Here is a 20331-nt window from a genome sequence, read left to right as displayed (position 1 = left end):
TCCGGGAACATGTTGAGTTCGTTCTGGACTACCCTGAACACCCGGACTGCGACAGGGAGATGGGGCCCCGGGGACTTGTGGAGGAATTGTGCACATTTAGGCAGCACATCATCAGTTGACAGAATCACCATTCCTTATGTCAATCAACCATGGACACTTTCTTCAGGCTGGTGACCCCCACTGTGCCTAGCCCTGGCTCCACACCACTGCCTCCCCAAGACAGGCTTTCCACCTCTGAGCCACAGCCAAGCACATCAGCCACGGTGGAATTGCCACTGGACATGAGTTTGTGGCTATCTTCGGAGTTGTCTGCAGTAGGAGGTCCATCACCATGTCCCAGCCACGTGCCCTTCGGCCGCCTGCAACACCTGCTGTCGGACTCTGACAGTGAATAAACAGCAAAAACTCACCACTAGACCACGGGAATTTATGGTGTTGTGCCGTGCTAAGAAGAGAATGTGCAGTGTTAAGAAATTAGAATTCAGAGTGCAAAGTCTTAAATGCAGAGTGCTACTGTGCACTGGTGAGTTTCAAGTGCATAACAAATAAGAAAAGAATATGCAGTGTTAGGAAATCAGAATTCAGAGTGCAAAGGCTTAAATGCAGAGTACAACACTGGTGAGTTTCATGTGCAGTGCTAGTAAGAAAAGAATGTGTGGTGTTAAGAAATTAAAATTCAGAGTGCAAAGGATTAAGTGCAGTGCAACACTGGATTACTGTACGTGCTTCAGGTGCACCTTCGTACTGTCAGAGAGTGAGAGGAGGCGGGTTATTCTTTGCGACAGCCATGGACGTGTTGTAAGTACCCTGGATACTGCTAAATATTTTTCATACTCACCTCTCAATCCTCATTCTCTGGTTCCTTTTCATTCATTTCATGCTTTCTGTCCCTTATTTATGTAAATGTGTCATAAATAGGTGCTATGCATGTCCGGTAGGAAGTTATGTAGGTGGTTTTCTGAGTTAGGCTGGGTTAGAGTCCATAAGTACCTTTCCAGGAGGCATTTTCCCAATTCCCGGACAAACCCAATTTTTGGACATGCCTTTGGCTCTATTATATCGAATATTGGAAGAATTACTGTATACAGTATTGCAAGATTTGTTCATAGTGTGCCAGTGCAGCGTAGATGAGTGTCAGATGATTGTCCATCTCGTCATTCACAAACGTATGTTTACCATGTTATGCATGAAAATACTGAGCATAAAGTGTGTGCTGAAGGTTTTCTGTCTATCCATGGGCTTAAACAGATGCGTATCTGTGTTGTTTTGTGTAAAATGTCATCAACAGGTGTGGTGGAGGGGGACAAGAAGGGGTCATCTGAGCGACGTGAACTTGTGATGCGTCACATCGTGATTTTTCCCACAGTTTCCAGCCACTACAGTCAGGTAAAGAGTCCGCATCATAAATACCTGCCCTCGCATCTCAATGTTAATCAGATGTACACCTTGTACCGTAAGTGGCTAGAGGAGGAACGTGCTGGTGAGCAGAAAGTTTCCAAGCATTATTACCAGAATGTGTTTAACGAAGATTTCAGCCTAGGATTTAATCCACCCAAGGCAAACCTTTGCAACAAATGCGAAGTGTGGTCTCTCACCCTGGATTCCCTTGACCATGAGAAGGATTTTGCACGTATTTAAAGGTTAAAGGTACAGAGGGAAGTACACCTGCATCGGGCCAAGGTCGCACAGGGGTGGTTACGTCAGGCCAAGAATAATCACGATCCTTCTGTCCACATCATAGCTGTGGACCTCAAGCAGGCTCTGCCAACCCTCAGGATCTATGCAGGTGTACAGTTTTATTGCCTGAAGGTGTGGGCATACAGCTTTGGAGTCCACCATGTGCAACCTGGGAACTCTTTCATGTATATGTGGGAGGAAACTGAAGCCACGAGGGGTTCATCAGAGATTACTAGCTGTATTGTACATTATGTGGAAAATTTCATCCCACAGGATGTCAAAACCTTTATTATTTACTCGGATAACTGTGCTGGTCAATATAAAAACTTAAATTTTGTCTTGACTATGCTACGCCTCATCCACAAGGGGCGCGTTGATGAGTTTAAACATGTTTTCATGGACCCCGGGCATTCTTTTCTTCCCTGTGACCATGACTTTGGTCACATAGAGAAGCATGTTAGACATCTGGAAATCTTCACCAAGGAGGATTTTTGCAAGACAGTAGAGGAATGCAGAACCACTTACCCATTCATGGTTGTCTGCATGAAGCGAGAAGACTTTATTGATGTTGCAGTATTTCAGGCCCACATTACAAAATGTCACAAGCCTGGTGTCCGTTTCTGTGATGCCAAGGTTATCATGCTCAGAAAGGAACACAAGGAGAGCTACGGCATTCAACTCAGCTACCACCAAGATGATCCGCACCTGATAAAGCTGCAAAAGGGCAGAGCCAAGGGTTATGATAGGCAGTGCTTTAACCTAGCTGCTGTCGCTCTGCCCCAAACGTTTATGAAGCCAGTTACTCTGACTGCTGAGAAGATTGAGGAGCTTAGGGAGCTAATGAAGTACATCTTTCAATATCATTGGAAGTACTTTGAGGATATTTTCCAAGGCCAAAAGGACAGTGTGCATGGTGGTGAAGAGATAAATCCAGATAATGATCTCCTTGACTACTATTAACACCTTCCTCCCCCCCACCCACCAACCACCCACTCAAGCATCATCAGGACCCCATTGTTGGTGAGTACTATAAAATTAACCCTTCATTAGTCAGGTGGGGTGTTTCGGCACCCCAGATTTTTTTTAAAGTTCGTATTTCTTAGCCAGTAATTCAGATATTTCTCTCTATTCCAGTACTCTCCTGATTCATTGAGGGGAGGGAGCATGTGGATTAGTTTAGTCCTGCATCTGCTTTAGTGAGAGAGAGAGGGTCACTTTTTCCACCCCTGGGGTGTCCAGTCACCCCATCAAACTAACCATTTAGATCATATTGTGATCTAGATTGTTTTTTTTATCTTATTTTTGCATATTGTTTATCATTATACTGATATTAAAAACCACAAAATGTATTTTCCTGTGCGTGTTTACCAGACAAATGAGATGAGTCCATGTGTTATTTTTTTACTGATATTATAATTTATTGTATTTTCTATCTATCTATCTATTTATCGATAGACGCCTCAGTCCCGTTCGGGGTGGCCACAAACAAATCGCCTTCAAGTCGCCCTGTCCCTCGCCATTTCACTGCCCTGCTCCCAACTCACACACCCCTCTCTCACATACATCTCCACCCCATCCCTCCATCACATCCTCGGCCTCCCTCTCCCTCCCCCCCCCCTCCACCTCACTCACATACATTCTCTTCATCAGTCTTTCTCCCTCCATCCTCTCCACATGGCCAAACCACCTCAATGTATTCCTCGTAACGCTTCCTATCACATCCACATCCACACCATAATGCTCCTTTATATCCTCATTTGTCAGCCTCTCTCCATGTGACTCCACAGGCTCCTTTTAAATAACTCATTTCCACTGCTCTCACTCTTGACTTGTGTCCTTCCAACAACGTCCAAGCTTCACTTCCATACGTTAGAGTTGGTATCACAATACTGTCATGTAGTAACTTTTTCACTTCCATGCTCACTTCCCTGTTTCTTATCACTTCTTTCAAGGAACCAGCAACTTTTCTTCCCTGCTGTACCCTTTCAAGCACTTCACCCTCCAAACCTTCATCCTTACTCATCACACTACCCAAGTACTTAAACATACTCACATTTTCCAATCTCTCACCATCCAACCTCGCTGTACATTCACTGACTTCACCTCTCTCAAAGACCATCAGTTTACTCTTCCGTACATTCACCTTTAGATTCCGTTTCTTACACACTCTTCCAAACTCATCCACCAAGCCCTGCAGCTCTCCTTCGTCTTCATTCAACAACACAGTATCATCTGCAAACAACAGTACAGGGAGTTTCCAAACACTATCCTCTCTCACCAGGACCACTCCAACATCCACTGCCCTACCTTGTACCTCTTTTATTACCTCATCCATGTACAGATTGAACAACCATGGAGACATGACACATCCCTGTTTCAACCCAACCTTCAAAGAGAAAAATTCACTCTGTTCGCCATCCACACGCACTGCCGTCTTAGCACCATCATACATACTCTTCACAGCATTCAACAACTTCCCATCTACTCCATATATTCTTAATACTTTCCACAATCCTTGTCTATCCACCCTGTCATATGCTTTCTCCAAATCCATGAAAGCCGCATACAACTTCTTTCCCTTCTCTAGAAACTTTTCCACTAAAGATCTAAGAATGAATATCTGATCTACACAACCTCATCCTTTCCTAAAGCCTCCCTGTTCTTCTCCAACTAATTCCTCTGTTCTTTCTCTGACTCTGTCAGTAAGTATCCTACCATTGTATTTTATTATTTTAATTAATAAACACCACCTACAAGGCATTCAGTTATTTCATTAGTGATTGCAGAGATATTGTAAAGCGGCAGTATGAATATATTTACATGTTAGTAACACTACATGTATTTTGTATTGGGGTGTTGTAACACCCCACCAGACTAACCATGTTTGAATATGCCACAGGACTAATGAAGGGTTAATAATGTGGTAATAATATTACTTTCCTCACAGCTTGTATCTGGCTGTGATGGGCAGAGAGGAATGTCATCCATAATTTTAATTTTCTTTATTTTTTGTTCCAGTTACTTATTATAACTAAGACCTAATGTGGTATTATCTTAACAGTACACATAACACTCTTTCATTTAGGTGAGCTTTGGTGACTTTTGATTATAACTAAGACCTAATGTGGTATTATCTTAACAGTACACATAACAATCTTTCATTTAGGCTAGTTTTGGCGACTTTTAATTATAAGTAAGATCTAATATGGTATTAGTTTAACAGTACACATAACAGTCTTTCATATAGACTAGTTTTGGCAACTTTTATTATGTGTTTTGTGATGAAGCATCTTCCTACCCCGTAAAAAAAAAAAAAAAAAAAAAAAAAAAAAAAAAGAATACCTCAATATGCGATACCCCTAGATGCGATACCCCGGCTTAACGATGGGGGTAGAAATACCACCATACCCTGCCTAACCCCGGTTTAACGATGGGTTTTGATTTTTTTTTTTTTTTTACTGATCTTGATGATATCAGACTAAAATTGTGTGTTTAGGTTGATTTATAAACTGTTTTTAGACTTAGATTAATGTGTTTTAGCCATAGGTGTGGTGGACATTATCATTTTGGGGTCCAGTTTACTAAACTTGATTTTTTCCAGACTTATGTTTGATGATTTTCAGATTTTATATGTTGGTTTTAGTGAGTTATTGACTGGTGTTAGACTTAGGTTAGCTTCCTTGACAGCTGTTAGGCCATTTAGATTGGCTTTAAACTTGTTTGGGGGCTCATTTGGGTGGATTTTGGGCTTGGTTTGGGGGGAAACCCAAGGCTGGTAAATGCTTAACATTACATGTTAAAAGTACCCCGATATACAATACCCTGCCTAATGATGGGGTTTTACCTAACCAATTACATCGTTAAACAGGGGTATGCCTGTATATACGATGGCAGCATGAACTTGAACACTCAAGTAGACATTAACTAGAGCTATTTTTTAAGACCAAAACCAACAAAATCAATGCGGGTATTGCTGAGTTATTATCTTCCAAACTTTCAAAAGCTATTATCTCAAAACCTCATTTTGGCAATTAAGCTCTTCCTCCATGGAGCACCTCAAATATGTTTTTAGTATATATAAATGACATAGACAGTAACATTGGAAATGGAAGCTATCTAAATATGTTTGCATAATTACTAACAGATTCTTTCAAAGAGCTACAAGAAGAATTAAATAAGCTCCATGATTTTTTTTTTTTTTTTTTTTTTTTTTTTAATGGAGGAAGGAAAAAGAAAGGAAAAAAAATAAGTCCATGTGCCTAAAGGCATCCTCCATTCATAAAATACTTATAACAATTGGATTTAAAATCTAGAGGATTAAATGTATGTGGGAAGCAACTCCCAGGAAGTGAATTCCAGAGAGTAGTAGTTCTGGGGATAAATGAATTTTGATAAGCAGAGGTTCTGCATTGTGGGGGAGAGTGAGAGTTCATGGGCGCTCCCAGCTGCCCGAGTATTTCGGGAGAAAATGTGAAGGGGAGACACAATTGAAGCCAGTTCATTAGAGCACTTACGATAAAAATATCGATAAAATAGTGCTTAAGAAGCAACATCTCTACGTACTGATAACGGAGGAAGGTCCTGCGTTATGGCAGGATTATTGATTAATCTAATGGCTTTATTTTGAGTTTTTTCCAACTGCCTCAATGCAACCGCTCCACATCCACTCCACAGTGGTGAACAATATTCGATCTGAGAATGCACATGACTTTTGTATATTGTGGCCATCTGCTCGTCAGTGTAGAACTCACGAACTCTGTACATAAATCCCAGTTTTTTAGAAGCATTTTTAGCAAGGGATTTAACATAAGTTGTCCAGCTTAGGTTGGGGTTTAGAGTAACACCTAGGATATCAATTGTAGTGGATATGGGAATACTGACATCATTTAAAATTATGTGAGAGTCTGAGGGATTCTTTCTGTTGGAGAAATTAATGTATTTAGTTTTCTGAGCATTAAATGAGACCAGATTTTTTTGTCCCCATTGATTAATTTTAGAAAGGTCCTGGTTCAGAGAAATTGGTATGTTTATTTGGGAATTTATAATATCATATTGTGTAAAGGAGGTACTAAATGTGAAAGAACTATGAAGGGTCGAGTCATCACCATAAGAGTGTATTGGGTTGTGTGTGACAGATAGGAGGTCATTTATATGAATGAGAAAGAGGGTTGGCGCCAAAACTGATCCCTGAGGTACGCCAGCATTTATGGAATGAAACTGAGAATAAATTCCATCTACCATGACCAGTATTTTTCTACTATGAAGGTAAGAAGAAATTAGAGGAACAAGTGATGCAAGGCCATAGTGTGACATCTTAGACAATAAGGCCTGGTGCCATACTCTGTCAAATGCATTTGAAATATCAAGTGCTACTGTGTGTGTTTCACCATGTTGGTCTATTGTTTTGTTGATCTGATGGGTAAGAAGGCAAAGAATATCTACAGTTGAACGTTCCTGTCTAAATCCGTACTGCCATTCATTGATCAATTTATTGATTTCTAAGTGCTTGGCTATGTGTTTGTTAATTAGTGTCTCAAAAACTTTACTGAGAATGGAAGTTATTGCAATTGGTCTGTAGTTTGATGGATCAGAAGTTGCCCCCTTTTTAGGAACAGGATGGATATTTGCTTCTTTCCAAGGGGCTGGAAAAATAGAGGTACAGATGCATAAGCGGAAAAATTTTGCTTATACAGGAGCCAACGCTGAGGAGCAAATTTTAAATACTATTGAAGGAATTTCATCTGGACCAGTGGCTTTGTCTGCTGATAGATTCTGTAATACTGCTTGTACATGTCATTGGAGTAATATATGGCAAATGGAATTTAATGTGGACAAGTGTCATGGAATTAATATTTGTAAAAGTGAGAAAAGTCCAGATTGGGATTATAAGTTAGGAAGATCAGCCCTACACATATCAGAAAGGGAGAAGGCCCTAGGAGTGATTATCAGTAACAGACTATTTCTAGCTGACCACATCAGTGAGAAGGTACGGAACATGTATACATTGCTTGCTAACATGAGAAGAGCATTCACATATGTAAATGAAGACATGCTGAGAAAGATAATAACATCATTCATCAGACCAACCCTGGAGTATGCATCAGTAGTCTGGAATTCTCAAATAAAACAACACATAGATAAGATTGAAAAAGTACAAATGACAGCTACAAGATGGGTACCAAGCTTAAGGGATCTAAGCTACAAAGAATGACTAGAAAAACTGAATCTACCAACACTGTAGGAGAGAAGGAAAAGAGGAGACATGATTATGCTATATAAATGCATCTCAGGGAAAGAGAAAGCAGACATAAATGAATATATAACCTATGGGGAAGCAACAGCAAGAGGACACTGCAGAAAACTACGTAAAAAGAGAGATGATAAAGACCTAAGGTAATTCAGTTTCCCAAATAGGGCAGTTGATCAGTGGAATGCACTACTGAATTAAATATTGTGTGTCAAAACTATTAATAAATTTAAGGATATGTATGATGTAATGACCAAAATGAAACTTAACAAAATAATCACTGGTTTTGCTGGGATTTGAACTCAGGCCCTAGTGCTTGATACATGTGCACATTAAGACTGAGCCAAAGAGAGGATCCCCACATTGCCTGTAAGCGATGCAGGTTTTTGTACAACCCCATTACATCACTCTTTTCTCCCCCTGGTGATTATTTTGATAAGTTTCGAGCACATGTGGTAGCGTAGCGCATTGGAGACCACCAATGGGGGCACTGAGGATCACACCGGACAGCTCATCCCCTGGGATGTAGGGCTGTAACAACAGTATTGCCCTCAAGGCCCTTACCTCACATCCCACCGCTGCCACCAATGTAATGACCGAACTGAAACTTAACAAATTAATCATTGGTCTTGCTGGGATTTGAACTCAGGCCCTCACGTGTGATACACGCACACATTACCACTGAGCCAAAGAGAGGATTCCCACATTGCCTCTAAGCTATGCAGGCTTTTATACAACCCCATTACAATGATAAAAATGGTTTAATACTCGGGACAGTACTAGCTTGACTCATTCCTGTAAAGATACAGTTAGGTAAGAACAATTAGGTATGAACACACACACACACACACACACACACACACACACACACACACATATGGTTAGTGTCTTATGGAAGATAGGGGAGTTAGAATACAACTCATTATGTTCCCTTTATAAGTATTATATATCAAGAGGTATCATGATGGATGATTATAGGGTTCAAATTGCTGCCACTTCTGTTTACTAAGCTTGTATGTGAATGTTATTATACCTTTCTTATTGTAAAAGCATTGAGAGTGTCTCGAGCTCTGGTGAATTCCTTATTGGAAGAACTGGTGCTTTTGAGAAACAGAACACCAGATTATTATTATTATTATTATTATATTTATTGTTATTTATTTTAGTAACATGCAGGACAGGAGTAGGCATCAGGAACCTAATCTGCCACCCTCCCATCTTTCTTTATACTGGCCTAAGGATGTGGCAACTCCATTGTTCTTCACTTGTGAGGCAAGTGGCCTTACAGCTCCTAATCGGATATATTAGATCGGAACTTTGATCTCCATCCCCTTTGATCCTATCCCATAAGATATTGCCAAGCCTTCCCTTCACTGCATGTGAAAATTGAAAACAGTGGTGGATGATGATGGTGGTGATGTTTCCTTCAGTCAAGACCAAAACAACAGACATTTAACTCATTTTTCCATATAGCATTACATTTTTCTCACCTCATTATCATTTGTCTTTATTTGCATATTCATGTATAAGCATACCATAATATGTACAGCATAATCAATGGAAATTACTGTAGATGTGTTACAGATCCTCTTCGATCAGGTTGGTCATATATTTTTTTAATGCAAGTATATATAAATATTATAAAGCAACACTGCAGGCTAAAGCCCCCTTCCCATCCTTACACTCTTAGATTTTGTGTATTTACAAATCTGTGTGTGTGTGTGTGTGTGTGTGTGTGTGTATTGTATGGTGCTTTTAGTCGTCTTGTGTTTTCCAGTAGTAGTAATTATGCTAATAATATGCTTCTATTAAAAATTTGGTCAAATAGTGGTTCCTTCACACTTAGAGCAAATACTACAGTAGTAGTGGTTGATTCACACTTAGATACAGTAATATGCTGGTAGTGATTGATTCACACTGATTGGCAATGTAATGCAAGATGAAACAGGATGGCTTATGCCAGATTTGACCTTAAAATTCATGCTTTTTAGTGTGTGTGTGTGTGTGTGTGTGTGTATGTGTATGTGTGTGTCTTCTTTTTCTGTATCTGAGGTTTAAGTCAGTTTCTGTGTAACTTGGGATTAAAAAGAAAAAGAAAAACGAGCAAGACTTATGCCTCAGGTTGTCCGTGTGTAACTGTTTTATGTGGTGCATGCTGTTTGCTTCTTGTGCATGCTGTTTATTGTAGATTTATATTATGTTCTCTTATGATATGTTGTCATGTGTTGTATGTTTCAAAGTTAGGAATTATTAAAGACAATGTTGCAGAGACTTATCAAGCAGTATCTTTTATTTGATATAATGAACATTGTTTCAGACATAAAATACTTCAACAAGTTGTTAAAACATTACCATGTTTCAGTGGTAGACTTTCCCAAGGTTTAATTGTACATTATTCAAAGTTTATACCATACTTTTTCCTTAATATAAAGGATGCCTGTTAAACAAGTACCATTTGTTGTAACTACTGTGTGTTGAGAGAGAAATTGAGGAGATGGAAGGAGCACTTTGAGGATTTGTTGAATGTAGAGAGTGAGAGCAGTGCGAGTATAAGTGGCTGGGGAATGGCTGGGAGAAGAAGAGATGAGAAGAGGGAGGAAGAGATCAGTAGGGCGGAAGTAGTGGAAGCGATGAAGAAGATTAAGTTGGGAAAGGCCCCAGGAATTGATGGAGTGTGTGGTGAAATGCTTAGGTATGGGGGTGAGATTGTTGTGGAGTGGATATGGAAGTTGTGTAGATTGGCTTGGGAAGAGGTAAGGGTTCCAGAGGACTGGAAGTCAGGTATAATTGTTCCTTTATACAAAGGAAAGGGGGAGAGAGAAGTATGTGGTAACCATAGGGGTATTTGTCTTCTTAGTATGACTGGTAAAATATATGGTAGAATACTCATTGATAGGGTTAGGCATATGACAGAGGAGTTAGTCGGAGAAGAACAAAGGGGATTTAGGAAGGGAAAAGGGTGTGTAGATCAGATATTTGTTCTAAGATGTTTAGTGGAGAAGTATCTAGAGAAGGGAAGGAAAGTGTATGCTGCCTTCATGGACTTGGAGAAAGCTTATGACAGAATAGATAGGCAAGGTATGTGGAAGGTTTTAAGAATATATGGAGTGGAGGGGAAATTGTTGAGTGTTGTGAAGAGTATGTACGAGGGAGCTAGGGCTATGGTGCGAGTGGATGGTGAGCTGAGTGAGTTCTTTGATCTCAATGTGTTACTGAAACAGGGTTGTGTGATGTCTCTATGGCTGTTTGATATATACATGGATGGGGTTGTAAAGGAGGTGCAGGGTATGGCAGTGGATGTGAGGGTGGCTCTAATGAATGAGGGTGAGATTTGGAAGCTTCCGGTATTGTTGTTTGCTGATGATACAGTACTGTTGAGTGAAGATGAATGGGAGTTGCAAGGTTTGGTGAATGAAATTGGGACTTTTATTTATTTAATTTATTTATTTATTTATTTTTTACCTCAATTGTGTGAGTTTGAGGATCTGTCAGTACATTGCAGCTGTGTTGCTGTAGAGGTCAGATAATGCCTTTGATAGAGTCATATGGACTCTGCATGAAATTACAACTGAAAATATGCAGGCAAAATGCTGAATAATGGATTTCATCTCTGTAGTGTATATGTAAATGCTGTAACTGAGTATATATTGTTATCACCACAAAGGTGACAAGCAGTTCCTTATGTTAATCTTAAGAGCACGTAATCAATCCTCCATGTAGCACATTGTCTAGTTTTTTCACTTAATCCTTGGGAAAGTAATACTGTGTTCTTGTTTATCGAGAGACTGGGTGTGTGGAGCACATCTTAATTAACTTTTATTATTACCTGAGCTTCAGTTTTCTCTCAGTTAATTGTAGAGCTTATGCCAAAGTTAATACAGATATTTGTGTTACTGTTTTCTGTACATTAAGTCTATCTATCTGTAGCCATATACCATAATCCCATAAGGGGTGGCCATTTGTCTTTTAGTTAGTTGTTTTACAGGTAGGGGTACCAACCCTTCGTCAACCCACTTGTTGACACGTATGGAACATATATAGATTGCTTAAATGGTTACCACCCAGCGCTGTAAATGGTTTCCTGACGTACAGGAAACCATTAGGCTCGTCACTCAATGTAAAGCCACCTGAACAGGAAAGAAAGGGCAGTTAAAAGTGACAGGAAAAATGGGACAAGTAGGAAGAGAGGGGAGCAGACACTGAAGAAGAATGATAAAGATGAAGACAGAAGTAGGCAGTATGTTTGGTGGGTTGCTATCATTGGCCATGGGAGTGAAATGTGACTGTGTGGTTGCTAATTAGCCACACAGTCATCACTTTCAAGCAGGAAATTTCAGCCACAAGTATATAGAGTCAAGAGTCCAAACAGGAAGTCTAAATGTTATAATGGTTAGTGCATCATTTATTTCATTCATCATCAAGTCCAATGTTGCCTCATGAGAGCATAGGAGCCCGGGGCTAGGCAAGTTGGTCCTGACATTTAAGAGTGATCAGCCTCACTCATCCCTGAGTGGCATCATGTGAGCAAGAAACCCCAACCACCCCTTGGATATAAATCTGCACCAGCTGAATCCAATTGGAGCACCTTAATTTCTCACTAAACCACCAGACACATAATTTGGTTATACAGTTACCACCCAGTGTAGTAAATGTTTTCCTTGTGCACAGGAAACCATTTGGCTTGTCACTCAGTGAAGAGTCACCCTTAGACAGAAGGAAGAGAATGAATGAAGGAAAGAAAGACAGAAGAGGAAGGATGTAAGAAAGGAAAAGGCAGGCACCCGAGAGCAGCACTACATCGAGTGAGTGGATGGTGAGTGCCCCCACCTACCACGACAGTTATTACACATCCAAGATTTCTTTTTTCTCCGGAAGTTAGGTGGGGGTGCTCACCATCCACTCCCTCGATATAGTATTGCTTTGGGTGTCTGTCCTTTCCTCTCTTCCTTCCTCCTCTTCTGTCTTCCTTTCCTTCATTCTTTCCTCTTCCTTCTGCTTACGGGTGACTTTGCACTCCCTCTTATGTCTGTCCTTCATGCTTTCCTCTTCCATCTGCCTATGGGTGACTCTACACTGAGTGCCAAGCCAAATGGTTTCCTGTACACCAGGAAACCATTTACTATGCTGGGTGGTAACCATGAAACCAAATTATGGCGCCTGGTGGTTTGGTGAGTAATTAAGGCACTCCATTCGGATTGAGCCAGTGCAGGTTTATATCCAAGGAGTGGTTGGGGTTTATTGCTCAGGTAATACCACTCAGGAATGAGTGAGGCAGTTCACTCTCATCTTAAATGTCAGGACCAACTTGCCTAGCCTGAGGCTTCTACGCTTCTCTTGGGGCAACACAGGATTAGATGATGGATGGATGGATGAAGTTTCCTTGGAAAGTAATTAGCTGGTTTTGATGGTTGGTTTAGCTCCAGTTCAAGGAAAACAGCTGTACCATGGCCAGCTTCAGTACTATATAGGAATTTCTTTAAGAGAATGTACAGTATAGTATCAGCTTGACAGTGGAAGTACAAGATAATATGGTGATTTTCTTCTGTCAAAATTTTTCAGATTCATAGTTTTACTCAGACATTTATAAGCAACTTGTACGCTGTATCTCACTATTCACATATTATTTTATTAATGAATTATAGCAATCCTTATGAATGAGAAACATAATTGGGTAGTAGAGGCTGTCCCCCCCCATTTTTTTTTTTTTTACCTGTCATTGAGTTGTGACCTATTCCTAATGCATGAGTGACTAGTTAAAGACAACATTTTCTAACTGTTCACTGTTAATTTAGTTACACTACAGGACAAAATTGATTCTAGTTCTACCATGACACTGCCTGGCAAAGCTCTGCGTTTAGTTATTAATTTTTTTTCATGAATACAGCACATCATACAGTCTTAGTTTGGATATCAGTAAAAAATTTTATCCTTTCCAATTCTCATGCATATTGTGGTTTTTATTTTTGCTCTCATTCTGTTTAGTCCTTGACATTTCATAAATCCCACTCACTTCACTTCGCCCAGTCCTCGATAGTTTCATTTTCTGTAAGCACAAGCTCAATTTTGTCCTCCTACAATTAGTGAAAACCTATAGTGTTTGTAATTCAATTCATTACTTTGATTTAATTCGGTATAAATTAACTTTAAAATGAGATTCTCAGCAATATTTTTCCTTTTTGAGAGGAAAACAGCTGCCCTTAGTTTATGATGATTCAGTCCACCACCTAAATATAAAGTTCCTCTAACAGACTGAGAATATATAGGTTGAGGACTGTTTCATTTGAACATTATTTTCTCGATTGTAGGAAAACTTATTAGCCTTGAAGATCACTGACACAGCCACACACAACTGTCTGTCTGTCATGTCATCTTATGCTATACTTGTCTGGGGCTATTGGTCCCCATGCCCCTCTGCACGGCCGCCTGCAGTGTATGCGTTCTGCACCTCCAGGCGAGCCATACCGCCGACTAACGCTCAAAGTTTCCTAGTTCCCCCCTCAGCTTAAGATGCAGATGGAGGAGAAGTTCAAGAAGCAGTTCCCTACTCGCAAGGAATTGGAGATAGTGTCATCTACACGTCGCTGGAAGAAAATGGATTCAGCAGCAAAAACTATCCAGAATGCATGGCGCGCCTTCCTCAAGTGAGTCAGGAAACATCACGTTTTATTATATCAGTACTTATAAAAACATAATAAATTTAGTTATTGACTACATGGTTCAAGTAGAGACTACTTATTATGTAAAAGGGAAATATTACAGCAGCCAGGAATCAAACTTTTGCCTTTACTTAAGCTACTTTACATAGGCATAAGTTTTTGTATCATTACATATTTACATATTTGAGGGACAGTGTTAACATTTGCAGAATTGACCAGATAATTAATGTCTAGCCAGATAATTTTGTAAAACTGTACTATAATGTCTATACAGCAACACCTCTCTCTTCCATAGCAGTGTAATATGTTTTGTTATTTATTCAGATTGATTCGACTAATTTATTTTGAACTTAGCAGAGATAGGTATAATTAAACTTGGCTGACAGTATTATCGTCCCTTTCTTAAAATTTTTGCATACACTGTGTGCGATATTGTTGCACAGATGTTAAGACCAGAGCAGTTCTTACCTCATTTCCTCATAAGCAGTGTGCTCTTAAATCTTTTGCTTGCATTTCATTGACAGACTTTATATAGACATTGATATAATTCCTATTCAGTTTCCAAACCTAGTACCTGTAATCTTGCAGAGGAAAGAGAAGATTAGATGGCGCTCAGGCCTCCTCAGAATCCTCAGAGAGTGAGACTGAAGCTGATTTGCAGCTCCAAAACCTTGATTAAAACTGTGGCGTCCAGTGTAAAGTAACTTGAAACAAAAGAGTGTGTGTTTCTTTTCACTGTACTACATTGCTGTAATTCTGAGCTGAAAAATTACTAAGTAGTTTACATGTTTAGTACTTTGTTGCTTCCAACACTGTAGATACTAATTCACCGTAGCTCTTAATACCAATAGCAACTCAACCACAACCTGCTTCAGATAATATGTGTCATTTATGGGCAGTGATTTCTCATTTACCACAGCAATAAATCACTGTCCATTATCACCCTTCATTGTAAGTATTCCTGAACAAACAGTATCCTAGGCCAAATATACTACAATTGAGTTTATTTATTGATTCATGTATCCTTTTGTGTATTTATTTTTTCATAGTAGGTTACCACAGGTTAGTGCATATTAGTACAGCAAGCCTTTCCACAGGCCACTCAAACTTTCCGGTCAGTTGTCATTCAAGAAATGTTTTGAAGTGTATGGAGACATCACACAGAACAGTCCCAAGTACTGTAAACAGAATTACCTATACTGTCTTGAGAAATTAAGATGCTGTCATCATAGTATGTGAAGAGTTTCTTGGGTTGTGGTATATCTCATAGTAGTTACATAATACAATATGTAATTGCTATGAGAATACAAAAATCATATTATGATTTTTGTGTTCTGAATATTTTGATGAAATTCAAGGTTCAATTTTTTCAAAGTTTTTCAGTATATACACATTTTAAATTACCAGGATCATTGATTTTTTTAACCATCATCATCCTGTCCACAGTCTGTAAAACAGGTCACTTTTGAGGTCAGGAGAAAAGGACTGAAAATCCATCTCTCTGTGCATTGCAGTTTTAATATAGTGGCCCCACTATCAAGCAATGTTGCAAGCAGACTTATTTAAATATGAACCTAGTGGACTACAGCTAAAGTTGTCCTCCTGCAGTCCACCATCCTCCTGTCATGGGATAGGGAAAGAATTGAGGGATGTTTGTATGATTAGACAGCGGAGCTGTCTGATTGTATTGGTATTACTGCATGAAGACATCCCTTTCCAGCACCATAGAAGTATGAAGTTGCCAAATGCTGACTCTCTTTTTACTGATCAGATTCTATGTGCATCTGATCATATGCAATACAGCCTTTCTTCCATTACATAACAGGGTAAACTGAATGTAAAAGTGTAAGTTTAGTTTTCCTGCAAAGAAAATAAGAAAATCACAGTTTTCTGACTTGATTTATGTGTTAGTATACATAATAATCATACATTCATATATACACCACAATCAGATAGTCAAACTTCCTTCACATAAGACATGTTAAACTCAGTTCATGCATTGATCACATTTTTTGTTATTTGACTTTTCAGTAACTCTCAGTAACTGTCTTTCACATTATCCTGTTTATTGCTTATCCATTATTGGGCAAGTAATCACTTAGGTATTTTATTCAGGCTGATGACAGGTGATAATTTTATTAATTTGAGGAAGAATGTGCCTAGTAACAAGTTAAGTGTGATTTGTTAACAGCATTCACACGCACAGAGACACTTCAGGCTGATGACAGGTGATAATTTTATTAATTTTAGGAAGAATGTGCCCAGTATCAAGTTAAGTGTGATTTGTTAACAGCATTCACACGCACAGAGACACTACTTAACCCCAGCCTTACTAGAAGACATTCATGGACAAAAGTTTCACACTGTAAGTTTTATTTTTATTTTTTCATATCTGATTTACTGATATTACACAAGGATCATACATCAAGTTAGATTTGTATCAGCAGACTCCTCCTACCAGTTATAAATCATAGTGGCCCATGGTACTGGAAATGGCCCTATAGTAGTTGGTAATTGGTGATACTGCACCTGTCTTCCTGCCATCCTCTTATTCAGTTACCACACCTTTCCAGATGTTCACTTGTCAGTTTAGAGATGGTGAAGACTTTACGGTTTCACCAGCTTGAAGAAAGGTTTAAGAGGAGAGTTTTATTCATATAACAACTGAGAAGCCTTTAAGTCCTAGGGCAATGTTCTTTTGTGGCTAGGAAGCTCATTAATGCCTCTTCCTTATTGGTTTGTTTCTAATTCTGCTCCATTACTATATACTTGTGTGTTATTCATACAATCAGTGTCAGTATTAAAAGGGTATGATGGTAGGTGGGGGCGCTCACCATCCACTCATTCGATGTAGTGCTGCTCTCAGGTGACTGCCCTTTCCTCTCCTCCTTCCTTCTTTCCTACCTTCCTCTTCTGTCTTTCTTTCCTTCAGTCTTTCCCATTCTTTGATCTGCAGGTGACACTACACTGAAAAGCCAAATGGTCTCCTGTACACCAGGAAATCAGTTACTGTGCTGGGTGGTAACTCTGTGGCCGCTTTCACACGAGGACACTGGTGGCCGCCACCAGTAGCTGCAATTAGTTGCCTCCCATAGTTTTCAATGGGGCCTTTCATACGAGGCCACTGCGGTTGCCCGGCCGGCAACCAGCTCCCGGCGGTGGCTCACTCGCGCAACTAGTGTCCGCCACTGGTGGTTGCTGCCACTCACTGTAAAACACTTTTCAAATCGGAGCTTTGCCGGCCCCTTCACACTGGGCCACCAGTTGCGGCCACCAGTGGCCTCGTGTGAAACCAGCATATAACCAAACTATTGCACCTGGTGGTTTAGTGGGAAATTAAGGTGCTCCAGCCAGATTGAGTCCGTGTAGGTTTATGTATATCCAAGGGATTTTTTTTTTTTTTATGTGAGGAAGAAGGAACCAAAGGCAATGAGCCAGCAGAACTGTTCTTTCCAAGAGAAAAACAAAATACAAGAGACGGATGTTACTCGCCCATCGTACAGGTGGAGGAATGCATGCAGACAGTTCAGAGGAACAGTGACCATTGAAGTATCGATAGAAAAGAGATAAAGATGCAACAGTGCAGTGAAGAGACAGAGGTTGAAAGGAGTCAGTAAGAGGGGGAGAGTTAATGAGATGAAAAGCCTTTGACTCCACCCTATTGAGAAGAGCTGTATGTGGGGAGCCTCCCGACACGTGAGAGTTGTACTCCATGCAGGGGCGGATAAAACCCCTGTATAGAGTCAACAATTGTGCAGGGGTAAAGAAGGAACGGAGTTGGCTTAGCACACCCAATCTCTTGGAAGCAGATTTTACAAGAGATGTAATATGATCTTTCCAAGATAAGTCCTGAGTGAATGAAACCCCAAGCATGTTCAGGGATGATGCAGGATTAAGCTGAATATTAATGAACATTAGTGGGTATACCTGTGGAAGATTTTGTCGGGTTGATAGGTGCAAAAACTGAGTCTTTGATGCATTAAAAACAACCAGAATATTTTTACCCCAGTCAGAGATATGAGCCAATCAGACATTAGGTGTGCCACAGCCTCATCCCTTGTCTGTTGAAGTAACTGCTGAGATGGACGTTGTGGAAATTGAATGGAAAGGTGAAGGCTGGAGTCATCAGCGTATGAGTGGATAGGGTTAGATGTACAGTGGGTGCCGTAAATACTGGGACCTACCTCTCTCTACAATTACCAGCACTATTGGGATGGACAATTGTATCTAATAAAAAATGGAAACGAATGGGAAACTCAAAGAAAAACACCCTAGTAACCAGTCATCTCCCCTATTGCCTGCAGAACAGCTTTAATCCTTCTAGGCATGCTCTCACACAAGTTGATGAAGTACTGAAGGTCCATTTCTTGGCACCATACACGCTTGATCACCTCTTGAAGATGTGACAATGATGCCACATGCTCATCCCTGACTTTAGTAGTCAGGACTTTCCATGCATTTTCAATTGGATTTAATTCAGGACTGTTGCCTGGCCATGGCAGAACACGTATGGTGTTGTCCTCAAGGAATTTAGTCACCTTCATGGCTTTATGGCAGGGGGCACTGTCATGCATAAATGTTGAGATGGCATGAATGGTGTGAGCATTAAGAATGTGATCACATAACACCTTGATATATTGATCAGCATTCATTGTAACGTTCTTTGACAGGAAGAACAAACCTCCCCTACCTAAATTACCACTGCAGCATCCCCAAATCATCACGGAAGCACTGTGCTTCACGGTCTTCATGGTATAGCGTGGATCATAGCAGTTTCACCTAAGAGGTCGCCTTACTCGTAGTCTGTGTGATGTGACAACATGGAAGGTGCTTTCATTGGACCACAACACTTTCTTCCAATCTTCCACAGTCCAGTGCTTGTGATCCTGGGTGAACTTAAGCCGCTTACGGCGCATAGCATCCGTGAGAAGTGGCTTTAGGGCAGCAACACGACTAGGAAGTCCAAGGTGGTGCTTGAGACGGTGTTGAATGGTGCGGATGACAACATCATTGAGCAGCTGTGGATATAATTTCTTTAGGTCTCTTGCCGTCAGTCTTGGGTTACATGTCACAGCAAGCTTCAGGAGTCGATAAGTTAACTGTGAGGTCTTGTGTTACTGACCAGAACGCTCTTTATACTGAGGTATGGCAGTGTTTGATAGGCATGTTTTCCTCTCGCAAAGCTAAAATACGAGCTTTCGCAATATCACTGAGTTGTGTGGGACCCATGTCCGACCACTGGTATAGCCCGTGGGTGGTGCCAAAGTTCTGTGGGGAAAATACTTGGGAATGCAAGGTCACCAAATGCAACGAACATCCTCCTCATTCTATGCCTGTGGGCTCACTGAAGCTCTACCCTGCTCTCAATAGTGTTGCCAACCTAAGAGAGTTGCTAGGTACTGCTAGATACCACCACAGCATACCATAGGATTTTTAATGCAATTAATATTGGGATCGACTTATATTTATTGTAAAAGTAGGGTTGTCCCAGTATTTACGGCACCTACTGTACAGCTTAGAAGGTCATTGATGACTAAAAGGAAGAGAGTTGATGATAGGACAGAGCCCTGAGGAACACCACTGTTAATTGATCTAAGAGAAGAACGATGGCTGTCTACAACAGCGGCTATAGAATGTCCAGAAAGGAAGCTAGAGATGAAGGCACAGACAGAAGGATAGAAACCATAAGAGGGCAGTTTGGAAATTAAAGATATATGCCAGACTCGATCGAAAGCCTTTGAGATGTCAAGT

General features: G+C 40.3%; 1 protein-coding gene across 1 annotated transcript in view; it reads left to right on the top strand.

Annotated features, from left to right (window-relative positions):
- The window catches only part of LOC145414591 (sodium channel protein 1 brain-like), a 1229691-nt gene that overhangs the window by 1132279 nt on the left and 77081 nt on the right, over window positions 1-20331 (top strand). Inside the window, exon 35 of the mRNA XM_080284113.1 lies at window positions 14414-14565. Coding sequence (XP_080140239.1) covers window positions 14414-14565 — 152 coding nt within the window. The remainder of the gene's footprint in view (window positions 1-14413; window positions 14566-20331) is intronic.

Source organism: Coenobita brevimanus, chromosome 100 (assembly GCF_032717465.1).
Source record: "Coenobita brevimanus isolate Jiangsu-jjx chromosome 100, ASM3271746v2, whole genome shotgun sequence".
Classification (NCBI taxonomy): domain Eukaryota; kingdom Metazoa; phylum Arthropoda; class Malacostraca; order Decapoda; family Coenobitidae; genus Coenobita; species Coenobita brevimanus.
This window is presented reverse-complemented; position numbering and strand designations above follow the sequence as displayed.